General features: G+C 45.5%; 3 protein-coding genes across 5 annotated transcripts; 1 reads left to right on the plus strand and 2 right to left on the minus strand.

The window, feature by feature from the left end:
- The first annotated feature begins 4,039 nt into the window (after positions 1-4,039).
- On the plus strand, positions 4,040-5,780 carry LOC128755995 (tripartite motif-containing protein 29-like). Its single transcript, XM_053860117.1, has 2 exons — positions 4,040-4,130; positions 5,269-5,780. Exons 1-2 carry the CDS (start codon positions 4,040-4,042, stop codon positions 5,778-5,780), a joined length of 603 nt encoding a protein of 200 aa, XP_053716092.1.
- A 6,671-nt stretch (positions 5,781-12,451) lies between these two features.
- Positions 12,452-19,559, minus strand: LOC128756570 (ADP-ribosyl cyclase/cyclic ADP-ribose hydrolase 1-like). 3 transcript variants are annotated; one of them, XM_053861211.1, is made up of 9 exons: positions 19,482-19,559; positions 18,001-18,140; positions 17,394-17,520; positions 17,187-17,322; positions 14,595-14,677; positions 14,188-14,261; positions 13,396-13,482; positions 13,236-13,319; positions 12,452-12,687 (listed from the first exon to the last, which is right to left on the minus strand). In XM_053861211.1, exons 2-9 carry the CDS (start codon positions 18,138-18,140, stop codon positions 12,630-12,632), a joined length of 789 nt encoding a protein of 262 aa, XP_053717186.1. In that variant the 5' UTR covers positions 19,482-19,559; the 3' UTR covers positions 12,452-12,629. The 3 variants fall into 3 exon arrangements, with proteins under 3 accessions (XP_053717186.1, XP_053717184.1, XP_053717185.1); XM_053861209.1 differs by having other exon boundaries at positions 18,001-18,144; positions 19,482-19,555; XM_053861210.1 differs by having other exon boundaries at positions 12,454-12,687; positions 18,001-19,393; positions 19,482-19,520.
- Positions 19,560-21,994: 2,435 nt separating this feature from the next.
- LOC128756279 (ADP-ribosyl cyclase/cyclic ADP-ribose hydrolase 1) lies at positions 21,995-26,532 on the minus strand. The gene is made up of 9 exons (XM_053860658.1): positions 26,394-26,532; positions 26,212-26,335; positions 24,894-25,020; positions 24,687-24,822; positions 23,144-23,226; positions 23,018-23,091; positions 22,859-22,951; positions 22,159-22,245; positions 21,995-22,081 (listed from the first exon to the last, which is right to left on the minus strand). Exons 1-9 carry the CDS (start codon positions 26,443-26,445, stop codon positions 22,012-22,014), a joined length of 846 nt encoding a protein of 281 aa, XP_053716633.1. The 5' UTR covers positions 26,446-26,532; the 3' UTR covers positions 21,995-22,011.
- Positions 26,533-26,828: the final 296 nt, after the last annotated feature.

The raw sequence follows: 26,828 nt of genomic DNA on the forward strand, positions 1-26,828 counted from the left end.
GACTTCATTGGCGCTGTGGTGATGCTGACGTGAAGCCTCCTGCTTCATGTCAACTGATCTCTGACGGTGGCAACTTCTTACATGTGTGTTGATGGACGTCCGAAGCTTGAGTTCGAGGGCATGTGATGCGTTTGAAAGGGTTGACGCCCTTCCCTCCTTGTGTTTGACGGGTCAAAGAATGATGAACAGATAGAAGTACTTTTCTGAAGTTTATTGGGTCACAGACAAAGAGCAGAGCAGTTTATCCTCTTCTTGGCTGGGACTGCCCTAGACATGAGTTAGCTATTGTTTCAGTGCAAGAATGTGTTGTGAGGCAAAACGCAGGCCTCAGTGCAGTTGTCAAGCCGAGAGAAGACTTTCTTCTCCAAGGCTCTTTGTCTCAAGCAGAGCTCTGAATCATCACAAATCTATCTGCTCACCGGTGAGCAGCCAATACAATACATATATATTGATATCTACGTGCATGGATGGATCTAACTATGTCTCCCCCTTTTGGCCGTCACCAACTCAACTCCTTTAGCTTCTCATCAGGGCTGGGACCACACCCGGGATGCTATAAAACCTTAGAGTGGGAGGCACACTCAGCATCCATATCAGGAGCACTCAGGCCTCCAGGAGGAAACTGACGCATATGTGTAAGGCGAGATTAACGCTCGGAAATACAAGATGTGTTATCCTATATGTGTAATCAAAGGACAGAGGTTGACTACAAAGCTAATGCATCCACCGATGTGTGAGAATTAATCAGTATCTAATCAGTGTGTTCAGGCCAAGGTCAATCTCCGTCATCATTCTTCGTCTCTGACGTTCCTTCTGGATCTCAAGCGGCAGCTGCTGGCTTCTGTAAAAGAATCTTTAACTGGTGCTACGGGAGAAGAAGTGAAGAGTACAAATGTGTGTCATTGGCATCAAGGTTCTTCTTTTGGATGATTGAAATTTGCCTTATCTATTTCCCACTCTGTGGTGAAACATATCCTCAATGTATCCAACAGGCTTCTGAGTAGCTATTTTTGCAGTTGGAATTCAAAAAACAAGGGACCCATACGAATGGCGGCTTCAACCAAGCCAAATATGACCATTTGTATATTCCTGCTTCAGGTCCTAATTTTAATGTTTGTTTCATATGTAGAACAAAAATATTTCAGTTTTTTTGTTTTAGATTTAGACAACGTATGAGTTTTACACAGCTCACTAGGCAGCACAGAAATGTTTTCCTTCTTTTAGCCCATCCTGAATCAGAATCCACAACTAGCCTAGTGTTACAGCGAGTTGTTGGGGAGGTGTGTGAGTTGCTCCCCTCTCACAGTTGTGTCGTTGGTTTGTCGTCTTTATCTGGCAGCAGTGTTATATTTCATTCTTTCAACCCCTGGACTCAATAAACGCTCTTATCGAGACCGAACCTGTTGATGTGGGACATTTAACTGGGTTTTTTTCATCTATTTCCTTTGACTTTTGACTTTAGCTTTAAATGTTTTGAGGCTCAGGTCACCTTTTAACCAAACATTCTTTTCATTTGACTCTTCATTCAAGGCTGAGTTCTTCTTTTCTGATCAATGTAATGCTAAATATTCCTTTTTTGTGGACATTAACTGTGTTTTGTTTTTTCTCTAGGCTTGGATTCAGCAGCAGCAGATGTTACTGAACCCATTTCTGCCCTCAACACGATAAGGTGAAGGAGATCTTCTGTCGTACTGATCAGCAGGTCATCTGTCACCTCTGTGCTGTGGACCAACACAAAGACCATCACATTGTCTCAGCTGCAGCAGAGAGAAGAGAGCGAGAGAAAGAGGTGGATCAGAGTCGAGGAAGGATCCAGCAGAGGATCCAGGAGAGACAGGAAGAGCTGTAGTCCGTTTTGTGCCCTCAGTTTTGCTAGACCAATCAAGTACCACGATCAAATACTAAGTTACAGAACTTAAATAGAATCAAAGTTAGCGACAGATGATGATTCATTTTGCTGAACAGAAATATGCAAAGCTCAGTCATTATGCAAAGAATAGATTTCTGCTTACCTTTTCTATTCAGTATCAAGGCTCTGTCACCCGATCCAATGCCCCAACCACTTTTCAGGGATCACCATCTGAAAGGGACAAAGCCTTCTTCCCAACTTGTGTCGGAGGAGGAATTAAAGGTTGACGAGTAGATGGAAGTTGGATTACACAATCTGGACAAAGAGTAGCCAAAGTTTTATTCTCTTCTCGGCTGGGACAGACATGATTTGGCTTTTGTTTATGTGCAAGTATTTGTTGTGTGGCGGAGCAGATATCAGAAATACTGCATCCCTGCTGCAATCATTGAGTCTACATGTTAAAGTAAATCAGTTGTCAAGGCAGGAGTAGATGTTCTTCTCTAAGGCTGTTTGTCTTAACATGAGGTTTAGGTCTTTACATACCCATCAACGTCATTGAAAGTAGTTTCTGCAAGAAGCATCCCCATAACGACAGCCAGAAGGAGAATCCAATTACAATTCAAAATTGTTGGTACCATTTTTTGGGCCTTGTCTTAGCTTCCTTTTCCCTGTCCCTCTGAGTGTCCCTCTCCAAATCCCTATTCCTGTCCCTCGCAGCGTCCCTCTCCATATCCCTAACCTTGTCCCTTGCAGCGTCCCTCTCCAAATCCCTAACCTTGTCCCTTGCAGCGTCCCTCTCCAAATCCCTAACCTTGTCCCTTGCAGCGTCCCTCTCCATATCCCTAACCTTGTCCCTTGCAGCGTCCCTCTCTATATCCCTAACCTTGTCCCTTGCAGCGTCCCTCTCCATATCCCTAACCTTGTCCTTTGCAGCGTCCCTCTCCATATCCCTAACCTTGTCCCTTGCAGCGTCCCTCTCCATATCCCTAACCTTGTCCTTTGCAGCGTCCCTCTCCATATCCCTAACCTTGTCCTTTGCAGCGTCCCTCTCCATATCCCTAACCTTGTCCCTTGCAGTGTCCCTCTCCAAATCCCTAGCCTTATCCCTCATAGCATCCCTCTCCAAATCCCTAGCCTTATCCCTCATGGCATCCCTTTCAAAATTCGGATGCCTCATAGCGTCCCTTCCCAAACCCCCCATATGGTCCCTACTGGCACCAGTCTCCATCGTAGCTTGGTAATTTCCCATCCTTTTCGCGAATCCCAAAAAACTAAAACAAAAGAAAAACAATCTGTCTTGTCTTCCGCTGCTGCAGCAGTGTGACTCACCCACACACTGACAGATATATATCCCCTGACAGGCTCTATGAGCTCCATGAGCACAGCACTAGGGACCAATGGGCAGGCTGCAGTGTTCATGCCAGGAGACTTCCTGATTTCCAAGAAACCACCCACTCACTTCAGGTCCCAAGTTCAAACAGTTTAGTCAAAATGGCGCCTTTGTTCCTAAGTCATATTTTTCATCGGAACAAGACTTGATGTACAACACAGGCGTCACCTTAAAATTTTCATTAATTTCAATATTGAGAATATATAAGTAATTGTGCACTGATAATAATGAGATTTAACTGAAATTCTTTGTCTGTTGAATGTTTGTCAGCCTGCAGTCAGTCAGAAAATTTTAATAAAAACAGATCACATTATTCATTTCAAGATGTTATTGAAAAAAGGTTTAATGGCATCTGCTGAGACTATCAGTTGTTTGCATGTGCCTATCAGGCACATAAAGTTGGTTCAATGGGTTCAATAAGCCATGCAACTGTCCATTTCTTTTTTTCTGTGTCGTGACTGTTCTCAAACTGAGGCATATACTAATACTTCTACTGCTCCAATTACTACTACTAATCATATTAATCATCAGAACAACAATAATAATAATAATGGCCCCCATCAATCAATGTCAGAAATAGATCAAGAAGTGGTAGTTGAGGTTGCGTGAGTCACCGCAAGTCAAAGAAGAGACAGCATCAACAGAACTACTGAAGCACATCATCTCTTACATACAGGAGGCAGATGAAGCCTCAAGGTCACAGGCCTCTGAGCTCAATGAGAGTCATTACAGAGGAGAGACAACTCACACTCCTGTTGACACTCCAGCACTCGTGGTCAGGAGAACTAACTTCACTCCAGATGAAGAGGCAGAACTTGGATGTTCGACCAGGGACTGACCCAGGGTCATCCAGCCACAGTCACATGAACAAGGTTTACAAATGGGACGCAAGTACCAAGTACAAAGCAAATACCTAAGGAAGCCTCCAACAGAGCAATCAAAAAGGCGCCGCATCAACCGCCAACTTCTCCATAAGAGGTGGAGGTTCATCAGTGGAATTGGTTGCAGCTGCCGATCGCGCATGACACTGTCAAGACAAAAAACATACACATGAGCAGGAAGTAACTGACAAAATAAAAAAAAGGGGCCATGACATGCTCAACTCCTGCCAGAGTCAAGTCGGTGGACAGCCAGTCAAGGTGGTCGACAATGTCACCAAGGCTACCACCAGCCCTACTACGTCCCTTCCCCCCGCCCCCTCTTAAAAGTCCATTATCTTGTCAACATGAACAAGGTATCGAGCTAAACTGTGGGTCACACGTTGATCGTCTATTCAGAAACCATCCAGAGTATTTCAGAGGCAGATTCATTTATAACCAACAAATATGATATTGAAGCACTTTAGGTAGAAGAGTGACTGTGGTATCACAGGAAATAAAGTTATCAGTTCACCATCAGCATTGTTTGACTCACGCTGACTCCATTCACAGCGAGTTGTTGGGGAGGTGTGTGAGTTGCTCCCCTCTCACAGTTGTGTCGTTGGTTTGTCGTCTTTATCTGGCAGCAGTGTTATATTTCATTCTTTCAACCCCTGGACTCAATAAACGCTCTTATGGAGACCGATACTGTTGATGTGGGACATTTAACTGTTTTTTTTTCATCTATTTCCTTTGACTTTTGACTTTAGCTTTAAATGTTCTGAGGCTCAGGTCACCTTTAACCCAAACACTCTTCTCATTTGACTCTTCATTCAAGGCTGAGTTCTTCTTTTCTGATCAATTTAATGCTAAATATTCCCTTTTTGTGGACATTAACTGTGTTTTGTTTTTTCTCTAGGCTTGGATTCAGCAGCAGCAGATGTTACTGAACCCATTTTTAAGATCACTGAGGTCCCTCAAAGAAAATCAGCAAAAACCAAGTCACTTCAAAACAATGAATAGTCAAGGGTTGAATCATTGACAGGAATCATCACCTGGTTTCAAGGAACTCTGACGGAAGGAGGAACCAACAGGTCGAATCATGTGACTCAGAGATCGGAGCATCAACACTCTCAACTGTGGACAAGGCTTCTGTCAGGTCTGTGTTGAAGGTTACTGGGACTCAGAAGGTGAGAGGAACATCTGCCAGTGTCCTCAGTGCAGTCAGACCTTCACCCCGAGGCCTCTCCTGCAGAAGAACGTCATGTTAGCAGAGTTAGTGGAGGAGCTGAAGAAGACTGGATCCCCAGCTGCTGACCTCTGCTATGCTGGACCTGAAGATGTGGCCTGTGACTCCTGCACTGGGAGGAAGCTGAAAGCCCTCAAGTCCTGTCTGGTGTGTCTGACCTCTTACTATGAGCAACACCTCCAGCCTCATCTAGATGCTCCGGCCTTCAGGAGACACAAGCTGGTCCAGCCGTCCAAGCAGCTCCAGGAGATCCTCTGCCCTCAACACGATGAGGAGAAGAAGATGTTCTGTCGTACTGATCAGCAGGTCATCTGTCACCTCTGTGCTGTGGACCAACACAAAGACCACCACATTGTCTCGGCCGCAGCAGAGAGAAGAGAGCGAGAGAAAGAGGTGGATCAGAGTCGAGTGGATGTTAGTTTGAAACTGGACTGATGGACTGGCTGACACTGAATTGATCTTTAAATATCAGGTTATTAGCTTCACAATACACACTTCACACACACACCTTTGTTCGTGGTGATTGACTTTCATCGGCTTAGTAGTGAATATCAGCTCCTGCGCCTCTTCACATCTGATAAAGCTAACAGGAAGTAGCATGCAGAGCGTCTTATCGTCTCCCTGCTGATAAAGTTGACCACTTCCACCAATCAGAGTCCAGAAGCTGCTGCTTCACCACAATATGGACTGAGGTGTCAGGCCAAGAGAAAGAAGCCACCAGTGTGTGTGTGTGTGATTCTTGTAAGAGTCAACACTTATTTTTACTTTACATTTAAATGTAACTGTTACAAGGTAAGGGGGATGGAAAACAGTTACAAAAGAAAGAATCATTTTTCGAATTCCATCTGTGGTAAATGTTGAAACAAGTACCGTTTCCTTTTGCTCTGAGCTCATGAGGGCTCCATAAGCAAAGACAAAGGGTCGTATGTGGCCCCCAGGCCACTGTTTGCCAAGCTCTTCTTCTAATGATATAAACATTCTGTCCATCGCTCTGCAAACCAGCGCTCTCTGTTCCTCCCCCTCCTTTTCTAAGTGCATGTCATACATCAATGGAAAGTTGGACGTCTCCACTTCATGTGATGTCTTGTGAGTTGACTGTAATATGGCGACTCTTCACACCAGCAAACAGGAAGCAAGCTGCTGATGGTGTTGAGATTTGTTTTATAAAGCATCAGTCAGAGATGAATCACTCACAGACGACAACATGGCTGTGGCTGCACAGGTCCTGCTACTGGTGGCGCTGCTCTCCAACATCCACGCTGAGGTCCTCCAGAGAGAAGGTACATCTCATCGCTTCATCTTCGACAAACCAGCCGACTACTGCTCCATCTCAAGGTGGACCAGTGAGGAGAGGCAGCTCCTGTTCAACTCCACACAGCTCCGTAACTCCAGCCTGGTGAGAGATGCTGCTTATGAGATATCCGGTCTGAAGGTGTCTGACTCGGGTCAGTACCAGGAGCAGTGCTGGACCCGGGGCAAGCTGACGCACGAGAGGAACTCCACTCTCCTCATCTGTGGCAAGCAGAAGATGACCTTGCACACATCCACCCCGTTTGTAGGACAGACCCTGGAGCTGACGTGTGACGGTGTGGGACCAAACCAGAGTGTCCAGTGGGCTTTAGAATATCGCAGTCACAAAAAAGGAGGTTGGGCATTAGCTCCAATCGATGATGATGATGTATCTGCTATGTACACACTCCATCGGGTCAAGAACAAATCATCTCTTCTGATCACAGCCGTCAGAAGTCATGGGTTAATGTCCTACTACTGCCTGGAGAAGAGCCAGCACAGGTGTGACACACTGAGTGGATTCCTTGTTGATGTACCAGCAAAGAATATCCTCCGCTTGGTGGGAGAGAGTCTGGAGCTGAACTGTTCAGGCGCCAGTGGAAACCAAACACACGAGTGGAGGATGGTGAATTCAGTGATGGATGGTGAAAGAGTCAGTGACAACTACACACTGATGTTTCCGTCACTGACGCTGAACCATGCAGGGGAATACACCTGTGTCCACAGTGATCGCTCCCACGATGTATATGATCTGTCTGTGTGTCCTGAGTCTGAGCCTCCTGCTGTGCTGCTCTTCACTGGGGGGGAAATCCTCTCTTTACAGTGTGGCACCTGGAAACAGACTGGTGAGGTTCGCTGGTTCATGAGGTCCAACAGAACTGAAGGGAGAGTCTTGAAAATATACAAGCATCTCCCACCAGACAGCATCTACGTCTCTAACACCAGCCTGGTGATCACAAACGTCTCTGTGGAGGACAGTGGGCAGTTCTGGTGTCTGGTTGAGAAAGACCGTCTCTGTGTGTTCAGATCTGAGACCCTGGTGATGTTCGGGGAGCCAGAGGTGGATCACCATCTCGTGAGGTCCGTGCTGGTCAGTGTCGCGATGGTGGCGATGTGTGTTGTTGTCCTGACTGTGGTCTGCAGCACCAGGAGGAGAGAGCAGCTCCCAGCACCTGTGGAGGAGCTGGTGATCTCCCATCTGTCTCCAGCCTCAGATGAGCAGGAGGAAACTCCAGTCTGAACTGAGTTCACTCTTTGATCCTCAACCAAGTGTCGACTCTTGTTTACACTCCTCCTCATAGGAAATGATCCCAAATGTTCTTCACTCTGTGGAACGTGAGGGGAGATACTGACTGAACTGTATGCAATGTAACAATATTGTAGCCATGTTATAGAATGGAAAAACAAATGTCACGTAACTTGTCATGCCAGGTAATTACAATGTATCAGAGGTCACTGAATGAAACATGCATTCATTCCTTCATTCAATAAAGTGTGAAAAACAGACTCCACTTTGACTGAGACCCCAGGAGGAGGAAAGACACACAACACTGTGTTCATTGAGCTGCACTCATTGTTGTTGTATGTCACCACCACAGTTCACTCATTCATTTTGGAGTTTGCCATTTATCGCTTTTGAGTTTCCTTGAGCCTGTTTTCCGTTTCGATTTACTGTTTTACTGTCCGTTCATAGACTGAGGCAGAGACTCTTATTTCCCCACAAAACATTGAGACATCATGCACCTATTTACACTGAAAAAAAATAAAAGAAGAAACTGTTGGAACCAGACTGTTGGAAAATCCTGGCATATCAGACAGACATCCCTAGAAGATAGTGAAGTTGACCATAAAAAAGAAACCGGATGAGCCATGAAGACATCATAGTCATGGTATTTCAGATAGAGAGAAATAAAAACAAATATTGCAGTAGTGTTGGATAGATGTGCCAAAGTCCAGCTCACACAGCTTCACTCTGTTCACGTCAATGGAAACCAATTGAGAGGGCCGTCAGGGCCAGCAAGGCCTTCTCTGCTGAGCTAATATAACCAGACATCATGAGCATATTTATGACAAAAGAGAATTTCATTTTCATGTATTTACCCAAAATATATGATCTCTAGTATGTATAATAATCGTACTCATGTCATAGTATATCCTAGTGTTATTTTTGAGTTTTTGTCCAATCAGAATCCAGCTAGCGTGTGTCGTCATGTCCAAGGCCTTCAGCAGCAACAGTGCAGGCGCATGTGCCCTCAGAGTGAACGCACACATATAGTTGATGGATAGTTGCGAGAGCCAATCAGATCACGAGTTGGGGACAGCGAGGCCTTGTAGCTGGCTTCACGTTGACTTGTCCACACTCTTGGAAGCCTGTGGCTTAAACATATGAGGATATTTGTGGGCAAACTAGCTTCAGATCAATGAAACCACAGATGTTTGGTGGCATTCCGGCGCGCATCGCGCTGTTCTCCACCCTTGCATCTACAATGGCGAGATAACCAGGCGGAGAAAGTTCGCCACTGCCAATCCGACGGCCACCACAGGCTTAGCGCTTGGTGAGTGTTTCGTTTGAGATATTTATTTTTTCACATTGAACATGTTAATAACGGGGCGCACTGACACAGCAGTGTGATTCCACTCTGACATGTTTCTTGTGCCGCTGTCGGCGAACTGTCGCCGTCTAGTTGGAGTCCTTCTGATACGAAACTCAGACTGCACAAATGAGAATAAATATATATATATCATCTCTGACTCTTCTTAGTACGACTCCTGTCTCACTGTCGGAGCTACATTACTGTTTCTAGACCAATGGTCAGAGCTTTTCTCACCACTCTCCAATAGAGCGTCCCCGTCACGTCAGCTGCCACTCTGCTGTCACAGATCACCCTCAGTCATCCCGCGATGTCCCACCCTGCCTGCACTCCATTCCATGACTCTTTATCTTTATTATTTTTCATTTAAATCTTCAGGTTTCACAAACTACTCGGTCATCTTCACCTGTCCTCCTTCCTCTCTCTCATTCACACACACACATTCTGTCTTGCCTCTTCTCTACAACTCATCTTCACTGTCACCACGGAGCACTCTTTCATCCCTGAGGGAATCCTGCTCTCATGTCGAATTCCTCCATCGCTCGTACAGGACATCTCAGCTCTGCTTCACTATTTCATACACCTCTGCCTCGAGGTTGGTGCAGCCTCCAAATCATCAGGAATTTGTGGAATCATCTCCAGCTTCATCTCCAGTCTTTCCTTCTCACAGTCCTGCTCAGGCATCCCAGCTTCATCCCTCAAAGCTCAGCCCAGTTCACTAGCGATGGGTAGATGAGGTGTCACGAAACAGTCTTGCAGGGTTGATAAAACAGTGTCCTCATTTTCAGAGGCCACTAGATGGCGCTCTTGGTTTAAAAGTGATGCGAGGTTTCATTGAAATACCTGTTCAAGTCCAAACATTTTACAGCAGACGGCACCATCTGGGGGCCACCGAATATCAGAATCAGAATCAAATTCAGAATCAAATTTATTGCCATGGTCAGTGGGGAGCCCACTGACTAGGAAAGTGCCTTGGAATAAAGTGCAACAAAAAAAACAAATAAAATAAAATAAATAGAATAACATTACAACAAGGCTGTTCATGAATTCAACAGTCTGAGGGCCGAGGGGAAGAAGCTGTTCCTGTGACGGGAGGTTCTGGTCTGGATGGACCGTAGCCTCCTGCCAGAGGGAGGAGGAACAAACAGTCCATGTCCAGGGTGAGAAGGGTCGGCTCTGATCCCACCTGCACGTCTCTGGGTCCTGGAGACACACAGGTCCTGAAGAGGTGGCAGGCTGCAACCGATCACCTTCTCAGCAGAACGTACGATGCGCTGCAGTCTGCTCTTGTCCCTGGAGGTGGCACTGTTGTACCAGACGGTGATAGAGGAGGTGAGGATGGACTGGATGATGGCTGTGTAGAACTCCACCAGCAACTTCGTCGGCAGTCCTAGTTTACGTAGCTGCCTCAGAAAGAACATTCTCTGCTGGACCTTCCTGATGAGGGACCTGATGGTTGGCTCCCATTTGAGGTCCTCACTGATGGTGGTTCCCAGGAAGCAGAAGGAGTCCACAATAGGAATGGATAAACCAGCCAACATGAGAGGGGACAGAGAAACTGTTACTCTCCTGAAGTCTATGACCATCTCCACTGTCTTCTGGGCGTTGAGCTCCAGGTTGTTGTTGCTGCACCAGGACACCAGCCGCTCCACCTCCCTCCTGTCAGCCGACTCATCTCCATCTGAGATGAGCCCGATGATGGTGGTGTCGTCCGCAAACTTGATCAGCTTCACGGACTCGTGGCTGGAGGTGCGGCAGTTAGTGTACAGGGAGAAGAGCCATGGAGAGAGAACACAGCCCTGAGGAGACCCGATGTTGAGGGTCCGAGTGTCAGAGACAGTCGTCCCCAGCCGCACACGCTGACTTCGGCTGGTCAGGAAGTCTGTAATCCATCTGCAGAGGGAGTCAGGCACGTCCAGCTGGCGAAGCTTGTCTTCAAGCAGAGCTGGAAGAATTGTATTAAAGGCAGAGCTGAAGTCCACAAACAGGATCCTGGCATAGGTTCCTGGGCAGTCCAGATGCTCCAGAACGAAATGAAGGGCCTGGTTCACTGCATCGTCCACAGATCTGTTGGCTCTGGAGGCAAACTGCAATGAGTCCAGGTGAGAAGCAGTGATGGACTTCAGGTGAGAGAGAACCAGGCGCTCAAAGGACTTCATGACCACAGACGTCAGTACCACTGGTCTGTAGTCATTCAGTCCTGTGATCCTGGCCTTCTTGGGAACAGGGATGATAGTGGAGGACTTAAAGCAGGCAGGAACATGACAGGACACCAAGGAAGCATTGAAGATGTCAGTGAACACTGGAGCCAGCTCAGCAGCACAATGATTCAGGATGGCAGGGGAAACTCTGTCCGGACCTGCCGCCTTCCGAAGGTTCAGCCTCCTGAACTGAGTGCGCACGTCTTGCTCCATGATGTCAAGAGGAAGAGGGGGGAGGTGAGGGGGTGGCTCATCAAAAGTGACTGTGATCTTTGCTGTCTCAGTGACATCATTGGTCTTAGTTGTGTCACTAAGAGACAGCACAGTCCTTTGCTTGAAAGTGGAACATGGGGCTGGAGAGACCACAGAGGTGTTGGTGCAAAATGGCTGCTCAAAGCGACAATAGAAGTTGTTAAGGTCCTGTGCAAGAGCGAGGTTGTTCAGACTGTGGGGGGCACGTGGCTTGTAGTTAGTGACCACCTTGATTTTCATTTTCATTTTTCATTTCCACATTTTCATGAAACCTCAACAACCTTTCAATACTGTGTCATGAAACCTCATCCACCCATCACTGCAGTTCAGCATGAAGACAGTCATTGTTTCTCTTCAACTGCCATGTCTGCAGATGGACATTTTAGAACTGTAGATGAGGAGTAATGGGCTAATACACAGGAACAATAGGATCCACAAGAATGTACGTTATTGACAAACACTTTGAAGGGTGAGGGAAACATATTTTTATAATTATCGGTAATGGCTTCAGGTTACAGACTAAAAAAATATAGAGGAGACAACCTAAAATCATTTAGTGGACTGGAGACAAAACACATTTTTCCATGGTGACAGTTAAAAATAATGAAGTCAACCATGAAAAAAAAAAATCAGAATCAGAATCATGTGTTGGAATTTGAAGCTGGAAAAGTGGTCTTTAGGAAGTGTTTATTTCTGACCAAAAATACTTTTAAAAAATGGACTTCATTTGAGAATAAAGTTCAGGACAGGCATGTTCACCTCTGCGCCACAGAGGGGCAGCAGAGGAGGTCTGAGCTCAAATGAACGACACAGAGGTCTTCTGAACAATCAGAACATTTTAATAAAAACGACTCACATTATTCTCTTCATTAAAACTGTATTACTGTATTGAGGTGTAAAGGCTCCCCAGTGAGGTGGCAGAGATTCCCTAACTGTGACCACCTGGAGTGTCACCAACACTTGTCACAGGCGATGGAAGTGTCTGAGGCACATTGACTGATCCGAGATCTGAAGAGGAAGAAGGAGGTCAACAACGTTTGTGTGGTTCCAAAGTCCAGCTCACACAGCTTCACTCTGGAGGATTATGCAACCAGCTACCTGCTGTTTTGATGAGCCTATCATAAACATAAAGTCGGTCAATTGGGTCCAAGAATCCCAGTTGCTTGACCATGTTTTTATAGTTGCAATGGAAACTCTCCATTGTTTTCTTTACATTCACAGCGATGATGATGGTGCCATACTGATGGCTGCTTTCAAGATACCAGACATACACGTGTCTACCAAGGGAACGAGAGCAGAACTGTGTTGGCACTGTTCTCAAACTGAAGCAGGAATTGTTGGCAATGAAGAATCAAGTGAAAAAAAGGAGAGAGACCAAAGGATGACAGCAGGAGAGGCAGATGATGTGGATGCTAGCAATCGTCAGCATGTTAGCAAAATGCTATCCATTATGAAATCTAGATCTGACTGTGTTTTCTCTGTTCCATCTGTCACCTTCCTTTATCCTGCTTTATTGCCTGTTTGTGATTGGACTGTAGTCCTGTTGTTCAACTCACCTCTGAACTTCCTTGCAGTCGTACCTGACACCAGGATCAAGGGTGTTTTTTAATGTTTGGAGTGACGTGCTACTGCATGTTGACCTAAACAGACAAAAGCCATTGTGTCGTTTCTCCACAGTCTTTTGTTGTCATTTCCCCAAAAACATTAATCTCTTACTCTGGATTTGAGTTCATGACCAGTACCACCGTGAGGAACATGACAGCTGGAGCTTTCAACCTCGGCAGCTCGACAGATCCAAAGGCGCTAGTGTGATGGAAGGACACAATTAAAGAGGTAGGGAGATCTTATGATCTTCAGATTGAAGAAGCTGTCTGCTGTAAAATGTTTGGACTTCAACAGTTACTCACCTAGTTGGTGAGATTCTCACTGACCTACAAAAGCCGATTCTGATCCTGAAGTAATTCAATGAAACCTCACATCATTTCTAAACCAAGAGCGCCATCTAGTGGCCTCTGAAAATGAGGAGACTGTTTCATCAACCCTGCAATACTGTTTCATGATACCTCGTCTACCAATCACTACTGGACTCCTTAGATCACTGTCTTTTTTGGTATCTCAGAGGCTCTTAAAATAGGATAGACAAAACATCACAATTTTCAATCATGATAGATTGCAAATATTCACTTTGTGTCTGTCTTAACATGTTTACTTTGACAGTCCTACTCACAAATGAATAAGATACTATCGCTTGTATATTTGTATGTCAGGGCTGTAAAAGCTGGTATACCCCAGGGTCCAGTCCTCGTGCCCTCCAACATTATTGTCCTGTATTCCCTAAATCACTGAAAAGTCAAAGGAAAATAGCGATCCATTTCTGGTCAGGTGACCACACCTCTCAGCCCACTCTGATCTAGTCTAATGTGAACCTTCACTGGCAAAGTGAAAATGAGACCCTCTCTCTTCACACTGAGAGGAACGTGGAGTTATAAATGTGACCACAACACTTACCTTGCGGGGTCGAAAGGCTCTTTTCGTGACCCATCCAGCATCACTGTGACGTTGCCGCAGGCTGATTCTGCAAACTAAGCATTGGGGAATGTTTGGATATTCAACCATCAACATGTGAAGTCGCCATAGCAGCCTGGTCCTCAAACATATTCCAGAAGCTTCTGTGCCAGTTGGAGATTTAAAACACACACCACAGAGAAGAGTGGCCGTCTCAGGAGAAGACCAGGAATGCATCTCCATGGAGACCGACACAAAGCCTCATTGATCAGGAGCCGACACACTGTGCCACATTTGTCTGCCTCCGTAAACATTGTGGGACATTTCTGCTTCACCTTGGGAGATGCCGCTTCACAAGCACAACACGACGGCTTGGGTCAGGGTGAAGAAGGATTTCACGTGGCACTCACCGAAGCCGACGCTTTGGTCCAAAAAGAACGCTGGGGGTTGTTGACACACGCGTCCCATTTCGGGCAGCTTTCTGTGAAGATCTCTGCAACAAAGCCAGGACAAACAAAACAAGCTGTTTTGGGCAGAGGGAGTGAAAATGAAACACAAGTAAAAGACCCATCAGTTAGTAAGACCATGAATATGGATTTGAATCACGTGACATCCAGTAGAGGCATCACACTGAGTCCCAGCTGGATGACAGAAGACAAGAAGCCTTGGCCAGGAGTCCAGCTCAGAACTTAGGACTAAAGACTGATATCATTTTTACAGCCAACAGTTACAGTCCTTACATGTAAAGCTGGGTCTGGGTTCTTCTTTTTAAGATTTTTGTCGGCTCAACCACCAAACACAACAAGCAAAGACAATAAAAGTCTGTCAGGACAGGGTTCAGATTGTGTGCACCAAACTACTCTCTATTCAGGTCCCGTACGTAGACGGAGCCAGGAAAGGGGGGTGACAACTTCACTGCACTCTCAAACAGCCCACAGCCGCTTCTCTGATGTCTCCTCCGGTTGGCACTGCAGAGCCTTGAGTGCTGACGAGAGCAGACTGTAGGACAGTGTCTCCCAGACGCTGCTGGAGCAGCCAATGTAAATCTCCAATCACAATTTCAAAAATCAAGACGATGCAAGGAGAGCTAATGAATAAGGAGAAACCATTCGGCTGCTCACACTGCCTCAAATTCACCAGATGCCATGAGCAGCTCTGTGGAAATAATCTAAATGTTTGGCCGTAACTTGGTTATATAATCCAGAAATGACTCAAAAACATTGGACATTCAAGTAGCTAGTCATAATAGGTCCAAAAACATCACTTATATAGGCCAGAATCTCAGCATTTCACTTTCTTTTGGGTGTCACATTTAAAAAAAACAACAGTCCAGTCCAATTTCCTTCCATTAAAAATGAAACCTTGAATCAAAAAGACATTTTTTCGATTTAAAAACATGTATTCACATTCACTACTACAACTGTTGCCACCCTGGCCTCAATTATCGTTGTCTATCACGCCCCCTGCTGGTTCAGAACACGGTGACACATCACTCCAGTGTCAGCCTCACAGGATCCTGCTCACTTCAGACTCAAAAACTTTACAAAGTTAAATTACAAGAAGACAGTTTCACTTCATGTCAGAGACATAACTCTATGCGAGTAAGCAGGATCAAGTGTCTAGTGACGTCTGTGATCTGTGTTTTCCCACAGCTCAACAGTAAATCATAATTGAATGACTTTGCATCGCAGCTGAGTACACTAAAGAGTGCACCGATCTGTTTTCTTGGCTACACCAAATGCTGGTTTTATTGAAACTCCAAATACTGGATCTGCCCCTCTGAGTCTGTGCTGCATGGGTGGCTCTTAGATCCTCAGTTTTTCCCTCCTACATGCATCTTCTGGGCCCAACACTACACATCGGCTCTCATTTCAGCTTCTAACCAGACCCGCTGACAAGTCCCTGCTTTGGTCTGCCGTCTGTCAAAGGTTATCTATATTAAGTCGCCTCGCTCAGATGCCGCCCTCCCCCTTCAGAAATGTGATTCCACAGGGTTCACTTCCGTTAAACTACTGTAAATAGGTAAACTTTATTGGTGCTGTTCATGTGACAGCAGGAGACACAACACTTGAGGGGAGGCCCAGAAGTGGCACCAGTTGAACCATCCAGGTCGAGTTCACGTGTCTTCAGGTCTGTTGCAGGTGGGTTTCCTGACTTCATTTGCCAGTACAGTAACAGGAGATCCACTGACAGAACAGGTGTATGGGTAAAAGGAATGATCATTTCACCAGTGGTGGACACAGAGAGCACTTCAGAGACTGGAGGAGATTTATTTTTGGGTCCTCCTCAAAGCATTTCAATTACTCTGGCGTGTCTTTCAGATGACACCACTTGTTACAGGCATTGGAAAATACCTGTACTATCAAGTCTCAAATGTGGGTCATCTGTGGGAAGAGGTGGGTCAAAGAGGTCAACCCAAACAATAGCCTCAGTCAGGAACTGCCTGGACTTGGTACTGTCGGGGGAGGGAGGTGAGGAGGTTGCTGTCGGACATGATGATGCAGGGATGTGGACACAGCAGTGTGAGGCACAAGACTCTGCAGGACTAGTAGTAGACAGATAGAAGGATACCAAAAATGAGGGCCACGCAAGTTGGAGGAGGCTTCGGTTTAGGAGGACATGATGTAGGTCAAGACTGCACACAGGACATGATGTAAAGGTGGCTCTGGGTTAGGCATCGATCTCGGTGGTTGTGAGGTCACCCTGACTCGGCAGAGGTGGCACAACAGCGAGTTAAGGCCTCTGAGTCAAAGACTGAGTCGACTGACTAGAAGTCAGGCACCTGCTGCTCTCTGGAAAATGGCGTTAGAAGGGTCTATAATTGGACTGACAGACCTAAAGGAAAACTGGAGCTGCAGTGTGAAGCGCAACAAAAAGATGGTCAGGCATGGTGCCTGAGATGAAGACATCAAGGATGAGCGCTGGATTTCAGCGCGATAGGGATGTCCTCACCCAAGGAGCCAGGTGTGGTACATACTCCCCCCAAAAGTCGTCCCTCTTACCCTTGCTGCCCTCTTTTCCACACCAGACCTTGTTGTCCAGCGCCGCCCCCAGCATGGTCGACTCCAGCCGCGTAAAACACTTCCTCCTGGTCGTCATATCACTGACAATGTCCTTGGTTTTGCTCCACAGCATCATCTGACGCACAGAAACATTGCCATTTCACCGACAGGACATCACAAGCACATTTATATAGTGCGGACGTTTACGTTGTTGCAGTTCGGTTGGAACGGCGCAGCAGTCATCAGATCGCTGTAGGCCTCAGGAGGGACCGAACAAGAGTCCTTACCCACATAGGCCTTCTCAAACTCCTGCCACGCTGTCTCACAGTTATATCTGAGGAACACAAGGCAGCAGTTACTAGTTCTGTGAGCCAGAGTTTTGGATTTGTTTTAGTGCTTGTTGACTGTTCTTTTTTTTCTGTGTGTGTTTCATTCACTCATTTTCCACTGTTCCTATGAGGTCATGGGGAGCTGGAGTCATTCTCAGCTACTTAGATGTGGAGGACACCCTGGAAAGTCCACTGATCTAACGTAGACAACCACTCACATAGACAAGTGAAAGCAATTTGGAGCCACCATCAAACTCTCCTTCTCTTAGGCTGTGGGAGGAAACCGGAGCGGCCAGTGGAAACCTCATGAGCTTAACTTAAAATATGATTTCAGTATAGATTCTTTAAACACCTCGTTCTTCCTTTTTTACTTTCGGTTTGACGCAGCTGTCAATGATTGACAGCAGCGGGTCAGAAAACTCAACACATGCTTCAACCCAGCTGCTGGTGTACGCGTAATCGAGGAGGACGGACTCTTCACTCACCCACTGAACTCTTGACATGTGTTGATGAAGGAGGTCCGCAGCGATGTGTCGGACCGTCCGAGTCCGAGTCCGAGTCCGAGTCCTAAGCCGACGACGATGGCAGCGCTCGCGATGATGCAGATGATCCATCGTCTCTCCATCTGTCTCCAGATGCTGCAGTCGTCACGCACCCCGCCACACACACACGCAAACAAACACACTCTGGCGCCGCCGAGCACTGGCGGCGGTTTTTAGACGCAGAGCGCGCACGCAGATCCTCTGGACCAATCACTGCGCACCGCCTGCAATCAGGTTCGACCACGCGCATGACCGTTATCAGAGTTAATAATGAACTGTCTGGTAACCATTCTGCGCACTGAAGCGTTTGTTTACTTTGCCTTTTTTTATTTTTTATTTTATCATGACGTTTTCTACTGTAGGTCACTTTTGTCTGTTGCGCACAAATACCGTGAGCGTCTCATACGAGAAAGTTTGAAAAAGTGAACTGAATACAAATGGCAAGATGGAAGACGAAGTTGACACCGAAAGAATGAAATGGCTGGAAACAGCCTGGACTGAAGACAACGAACAGTAAAGTCCAACCATTCATCCATGAAGTGATCCTTACAATAATGTTCTTCTCAAAAAGTAAAACCTTCAACCCCTCATGTGCCATTTAAACCGTCATTTTCAGCACCCATGAAAAATACAAATCACCAGAAATAATCATTTTCCTCCAACAATAGAAGTTTGAAGTCGCGGGGGCAGCAGATAATTTAAAGAGGCCCACACTTTCCTTTCACTATAGACATAGACGAGCGACGTGATGTTGACCGAGAACTGAGGTGAGTTCACAGACTGGATGAATGGGTTTTGGGTGTCTTCGAAAATAGGGGACACTCCTGGAATCAATGTGTTTAAGAACTGTCCATGGTGCTTAAGGATGATCATATTCCAACTCGTAAATCAACTATAGAGTAAACCGGCTCTGTAACCTCTCCACTCCTCCTGGAACTGTCCCTGGGCTTCCACCTAATTGAATATTGCCAGAACATCTCGCCATGTCTGTCAAGCTGAGATGATGACGACAAAACTGAAGTGAGTGTAAACAGTTAACACAAAAACGAATGGTTGAGTCGGAGATAAAGGTTGAGCATGACCTTCCAGAAAAGTAGGCTCATTTGAAAAGGGCGTGGGAGGAAGTAATCTGATGAGGTCACTTTGATATCAAAAGTGATTCAGAATAATCGCACATAAATCAATCTGCCTTTGTGTTGACGTCATCGTGAACAAAGCTCCTTATCACGACTTCATGACAAGTCCCTGCAGCATGCGCCGACACGCTTCAGACCTGCTGTTTCCTTCCTTCTTGCCTTTCGTGCTAATTCACTCGCTTTCAACTCTCTGTGCGACTCTTGGGAAAATGATCAGGTAGAGAAAAGCAACCTGTTTTAACCGCACGGCGGAAACGTGGTGAGACATGTTGAGAAGGTCACACATACCTGGTGATAATGAGCTGCATCGAAAAGTTAACTCTTCAGCGACGGAGTGAGAAAAGCTTGGGCTTTTATCGTTTGTTTGCCTGTCAATGGCAGAAGTGCGTGACATCAATGTGACCTTTGTCTGACTAAACAAGACATGTCGACAGCCCAATTCCCATATCTCTGGTCGGGGAGTTTGGATGTTTGTCTTAATAGTTAGAAACAATGATGTGTAGATCAATACTGTGCCACAGAAATGAAGTCTGTGTGTGTGTTTTCATGGGACACAGTTGTCCTGAGGAGGAAGGCAGGGTTGAGACTGGTGAAGGTTGATCAGTAGTCTCACTTGTGTTCAAAGTGATACGCAGGTGTTCGCCGTACCAGCCTTAGAAAAGGCTCAGACAGCACCTCGGCTACACAGCTGGTCACAGCACCGGGAATACACAAGCAGGGGCCAAATTCTATGGAGATAAACAGGCGAACACCAACTCAGTTACTTCCCATGATGCTGTGCAGTCCAGTCAACCAATCTCAGTCAGTGATTACTGGAATATGTTATTCCTCATGTAAACAAACTTCATGCTGTCAAACCTGAGCCTCAGACCAGTGAAATCACAGGGTTTTATCGACATCAAAGTGCTAAAATGCGCAGTTTTCATCCCCCTCCTTTGCCCCTCTTCTGCTCCTGGAGAGACGGGCTGCTCAGATGACAGGTGACTGGCGCTGGATGCAGAGTCATGTTGTTGTGATCAGCCACTGTGATAGGTGGACTGGACTGCAAAGCATCATGGGAACTGTTTAGCTCAGTATAACGGAATGTATTAATGAGAATAATGGGACGATGCAACTCTTTAGATGAGTTGGACTGTTTCACTCGTCTTTTCCGGGAAGCTGAGTATTGTCAGTGTGTTTGTGTGTATTAGTAAAAAAATAAAAAAATGTCATGTTATACTCTAAAACAGTTCATCCTCATTTTCAAAGTTTCTGCCACCACAGCGAGGGTTTGAAGGTTGAGTCTCCCCACTTCGTCCCCTCTTCTCCATCACCTCCCCCTTACGGCGTTCAAGCTATTCAGCCCACTACAGGTGGAGGTGAAGGCCCAAGGGCTTCCTTTCCACCGGCAGTCTGAGTGGTGTGGGGCACCAGGAGACTCTCTAACCAGCACATCCGTCCTCTGCCTTGCTGTCATCACTGAAGCTGACAGTCTTTTCTCTCAAACAAACTCTCAATTCAAACCAGGGAGTAGAGGAGAAGCTTCACGCTACTGTGGCCTGCATCTGTGGAGCCGCGCTGAAACAGTTTCACCTCAGTTATTGCAGTTATTGTGACCCATTATTTGGTTCCTCATCATCTTATATTTGTATTTTCTGTGTTTTCATTTGTCTCATCTCCCATTTTCCCCTCAATTGTCCTCCCATTTTCTTTATGATCTATTTACAGATTTCTATCTCACCTCATAAGGGTTTACGCAAGCAAATAAAACCGTTTATCGAAGGACGAGATTGCACTTGGTTTCCAGCAATAGCTGCTTACGCAACATTAATTAATTTGCCATTATGTAACACGTTTGATGTGAGTTTGACACTTGAGCTCCGCTGAGTCAAGTCTGAGCTCATTTCACCACAGATCTTTGAGCTTCTGGCCTTTGTTTTCTTGTCAAACTTGACGGAATCAAAGGCGGAACGTGTTGACGGTGAGGATACAGTCGTCCGTGTTTGACCCCCTTTTCTGGGGCTGGTCGTGAGGACTCTGCCTCGGCCTGTGCTGGGTCTGCCCTGGGGCTTCCCTCTACTCACAGGACGTGGAGAAAAGTCACTCAGTGTGGTGTAGCAGTGGTTCAAGTATGAGTCTCTCCTGAAAGGCTTCGCAATCTATTAGAATAGTAACTGTTGTTGCAGTTCAGTCTCCAAAAAGATGGCGACCTCAGGTGAAAACAGTTGACTGAAGTCCAGAAGAAACACCTCCTCCAATACAGCCATCTCTAACCAGGACAGAGCCATATAGCAAGTGATGGGTAGATGAGGCATCATGAAACAGTTTTGCAGGGTTGATGAATCAGTCTCCTAATTTTCAGAGGCCACTAGATGGCGCTCTTGGTTTAGAAATGGTGGCCTTCAACACAATGAAGCCTCATCTACCCTTCGATACTGTGTCATGAAACCTCATCTAGCCTTCATTACTGTCATGAAACCTCATCTACCCTTCGATACTGTGCCATGAAACCTCATCTACCCTTCAATACTGTGTCATGAAGCCTCGTCTACCCTTCAATACTGTGTCATGAAACCTCATCTACCCTTCATTACTGTGCCATGAAACCTCACCGACCCTTCATTACTGTGCCATGGAACCTCATTCAACCATCACTATGCACTGAAAATGAGAACCATGGTCTTAGAAACAGCATCCACTCTGAACAGTCCCTTGTTCATTCAATTCATGTTTCGATTGGCTTTTGTTTAGGAAATGAAATGAGATAATGTAGTTTCACTGCATAAGAACAGGAACAGGGTATTTATTTATTTACCCCCCCTCCAAAAAGTGTGAAGACTCAGTTGAGACCACACATCCGACAGGCCGGGTGAGTGGGTTCTTGAACGCACTGCAGGATCACCAAGGACCTGTGAAGAGATATCAGCTGTGTTAGTTCCCCCCCTCTACACTGAGGGTCCTCACAACAGCCTGCTTGAACTCTTACGGGTCATTGTCAGTGCAGGTCCAGCGGAACCCCCGAAACTTCAGGATTTGGATTAAGTCTGCGATGGAGCCTTGTTCGCAGGACTCTCTGGAGAGGAAGACAACAATGTGTTTTTATTAGCTGCAGACGTGTCGACGCAGGTTTGGAGTTTTCAGCCAAAGCAGATGTGACCGTTGTGAGGCTCATGTTGCGTTCCCTGTCGGGTCTTTACCTTGAACTGCTCCGATTCCAACCTGGCTATAAAAGTTCACCACACAGGTCTGTATGCTTATAAATAAATCAGAGCCAAAACCTGGATTGATGCCTTCAGGTTCCCACTGTGTTGTAGGAAATTTGCATATATTGGGGTCATTGTTGATACTAGAGGAATCGTGTCTTAAAATGTGTTGTAGTGATGGTGAGATGAGCTCTGTCGCCATGAATCATGAACCATTAAGGGAAGGACTGAGTTTCACGGCTAGCTTCAGTCGGTGGGGGGAAAAAGAGCTGAGCTAAAAGACAAGGATCTCCAGTCAGTTGTCATGATCAGACCCTTGCCTCATCATTTACGCCCAGCCACTTCCTCAGTTTCAGTTCTGTTTGCTTCTGTGGTGTCATCAATCCTGCGACCTTTCGTGGAAAAGTGGAAGTGGTGTGGTTTGAATGTGATATTTGGACTGAGAAACTTCACAGTCAGTGCACACATGCGAGAGAGTCTCACACAGACGGTCCTCCGAGGTTGGACGCCACCTTGATGTTGACATAATTCACCCTCTCAGGATTGAGACTGTCCAGTTCCACACTTCCGAAAATACTGGAGGGAGACAAAGCACTTTGTTAGGTTGGTAAACCAGGGAAGCGTGGCGGACTCATCGCCCACCTGTGGCGGTCAAACGCCTCGCCGATGGAGCCGTTCAGAAGCACGGTGATGTTCCCACAGGCCACTTCTGCGAACTGAAACACACGTTTTGGACTGTTTCCACATGGTTCTTCCGATGAAACTCACATTTTGGGACGCCTGCCTCCACAAGGAAAACACGGGGTGATGGGGACAGGCTGACCACTGAGGACAGGAGCTGAAATCAAACCCTGGGAGTGAAATGCAAAAAAATAAATCTGTTTATACACGTTTATATCACCGATATTCCATTTCATTTTGGGTCATTTTGAAATAGACTCTTTACACATAAAAAAAACACAAAATTAAACATTTTTAAAATGAAGTTAACAGAGTTGTGATTTCAAAAGTCACACCAAAATATCAATATCTGTAAGACAGTCAAATCAAAATGATTTTAAAAAGGTGATTCCTTCCACCCTTCAGTCACTTCATGAACTCGCCAATCGTCTTGAAATTAGTATAAAGGTAGATAATATCGACCCGATATTGCCAATTATTTTTAAGTGTTTGGGTGGGTGGAAAGTGTACAGAGTACAGTCTCAGAAGACGGCAAATCTTATCTGCATAACTTCCCACAACGGTTGAAAAAAATCCCACAACAGAGCAACACAGTGAATGTGCAGTTAAAATACGAGCTGTGAAAACAACATGTTTTGGTGAAAACTTTGAAAGAAAGTTCACTTACATGAAGATGCCACAGCTTCTGTTGCTAAGATACGCAGATATTTCTCGGGATTAAATGATGAGAAATTAAACTTTTTTAATATAGGACCTATTAGAATGCTGTTCACAAAGTTCTGTACGGACACAACAGCGACAAATGTTTGCACCTGCTCGACCATGAAGGTGGACGGCTCGGCCCTCGGTGAGCTCCAAGTAAGAAGATGCATGGAAGATATGACATTAATATAGAAGTGAGTTTTTAGCAGAGATTTAATGGCGCTGCACGTTGTGTTTTCAATCTCCTCTTGTAGTCCAGTCATCATTTTTAAATTCCTTTTTTACTTTTGAAATGTCACAAGTAACATAAAAAATGAGGGGGAAAAACAATTATATAAAAAGTCTAATTCATATTGCCTTAAATGAGTGGTCATAATGAAACTGGACAATTTTGATCATCTCTGGTCGAGTTTCACATTTTTACGATTGACCTTGTCAATTTATATTTTGAAACTATTTATATTTCTAATGCATACGGTTATATTCCTTTCAAAAGCCCAGTCAGGCTTTTTAAGTTTGTGGTCATTTTTATGGGCATTAATTATTTTATTTTTTTGTGAGGCATTTTTTGTTGTCTCCCAATATATATACAAATAACAATCCCACAACAACAATCCGAAAATGTAAAGCTATCTGCTGACCATGATGATAAGCACCCTTCTCTAAATGAAGCACTAAACAATATCATATGAAAATAAAATTGAATAAAATAAAATAAAATAATGTATTGATATAGCACCAAGTAGATCAGGACAAATGCAAGCAGGTTCGACTCAGAAGTGCATTAGCCTTTAGACTGTTTGTGCCAACCCCTGGAACCACAGATCCATTTGTGGTCGACCTCACATCGCTTTTAGACCAGCGACTGTCATTTCCGTCTCCATGTTGTGTTTACAGTCACCCACTGTTGAACTGGACGGACACAAACCCAAGTCACCGTGGCGTCCGCACCACACGAGGTCATTGAAGAGGTAGCCGGCCAGTGTGTCCTCCAGCGTCCAGAAGTGACCCAGAACCGTGGCGTAGCTGCGCATCAGCCTTCTGGTTCGACTCCAGAAGAGAAACTGAACGACAAGGTCGACGTCAGTCCTTTGATGGTGAGCTGGGATATTCAGGAAGGGACCCAAGCTCTCACCCGGTCACACGGCCAGGTTTGAGGCATGGCAAGAAACATGTGATGATAGTGCTCCACCGTGATGTTACAGGGCGACCGCTGAGCCACCGCGACCTCAAAGTGTCGCCAGATTTCCTCACAATCAAAACTGCAACGAAAAACAGAACCATGTAACGCGTCAGCACGAAGTCACATCCCCGTGATACACCACAGCAGTCAGAGGAAATCAAGTTAAATATTACAGCAGTTTCTCATAAAAATGTATTTAAAAACTCAGAAGTGTCTTCAAATTATCTGTGGTAGAAGACAGTTATTTTTCAGTTTGTTGTATTAATATAAGACCTATTATAGATAAAAATGACACACACATATATATTATTGTTATTGTTTGTTTGTTTGTTTTTTTTCTCTCAAAATAAACTCTATTAGTTGTGGTAATTTCAAACCAAACTATAAATATCAATACGCTTTGACTGACTGTGGAGTAGTGATAGGTCAACGGGGTTTCATGACACAGTATTGAAGGGTAGATGAGGTTTCATGACACAGTATTGAAGGGTAGATGAGGTTTCATGACACAGTATTGAAGGGTAGATGAGGTTTCATGACACAGTATTGAAGTCTAGATGAGGTTTCATGACACAGTATTGAAGGGCTGATGAAGCTTCATGAAACAGTGTCCTGATTTTCTGAGGCCACCAGATGGCACTGTCTGCTGTAAAATGTTTGGATTTACAAACTAATGCAATGAAACCTCACATCATTTCTAAACCAAGAGCGCCATCTAGTGGACTCTGTTTCTTCAACTCTGCAACACTGTTTCATGACACCTCATCTACCCATCACTACAGTGGAGATTATAAATACTCTGAACAAATGGATGCTGGTGAAAGAGAATTCGATCAAAGATGGGGAAGTGGGACGATGCTTCAAGGAGAAAACCAGACTGTGAGAGTGTTGTGAGTCAAGGGTGAAGGACAGGATTGTGAGTGACACCTCTGCTTCGCATCGTGTATTATGACATGTGGCGTGTCTGACCTTTCACCACAATAACCACCTCCTTTGTAACAACGTTTACCGTTATGGTGACGAAACATTTGGCTTGTTTACATCATTTTCATATACTTAAACCATATAAAAAACCTATTACACTTGTACAACAAGGTTCATTTCTTCTTCAAACTCCGACAATCAGGAAACTGTCCAGTGTCAAGTTTCTCACAACCTTCTTTAGCTGGAAAGCAGAAGCGACAAATAAAACCAGAGAAGAGCGGGAAACGTTTACTTCTGGGTCAGCAGTTTTGAAACAACGGCAAATTTAAAAAACGTAGCAGGTTACCTCATGGTGGGATTGACAAAGTTCATGTAGCTGTGGCACCGTCCCAGGACGATGTGCTTGATGTTGGCTGTGGTTCCCTCTTGGGCTCTCAGTGTCGCGGGTCGGATCAGGAACACCAGAGTCCCTGTGAAAGCACTAGACATTAGCAGCATGTCGCAGTACACAGAACTGAAGTGACTTACAGAAGGTCAGAGTGACCAGCGTGGTGGACGTAGATGCTGCCAGGATGTTCATGATGGTGGTCGCTGCCACAAAAAAGACCTCAGTCTTTGCTATTTTGTCACAAGCCCCAATCACATATCAGGCTCTCCATTTTTCCAGACAGTGCTCACACCACCTCTGTTGCTGTTTCTCCTGTGGGATGCAACATGACTGGAAAGCCGCTTCTCATTGGTCGGTGGGATCGACTCCTCGGACTTCCCAGTCCGGCTCCTCAGTACGTCCGCATGACTCCCATTAAGGAGCCATCAACAGAATTAGCAGTGAGATGTTGCACTGCTGACTGGAGGAGTAGAAAACAAGCTTCTCTGTTTTGGAATTCCTCTGTAATTACTGATGAACGGCAGCAACAGACTTGTGGCGAAGTCTCTGTCTGTATCAGAACTGAAGACAGACTG

The sequence above is a fragment of the Synchiropus splendidus genome, chromosome 3 (genome assembly GCF_027744825.2).
Source record: "Synchiropus splendidus isolate RoL2022-P1 chromosome 3, RoL_Sspl_1.0, whole genome shotgun sequence".
Classification (NCBI taxonomy): Eukaryota; Metazoa; Chordata; class Actinopteri; order Syngnathiformes; family Callionymidae; genus Synchiropus; species Synchiropus splendidus.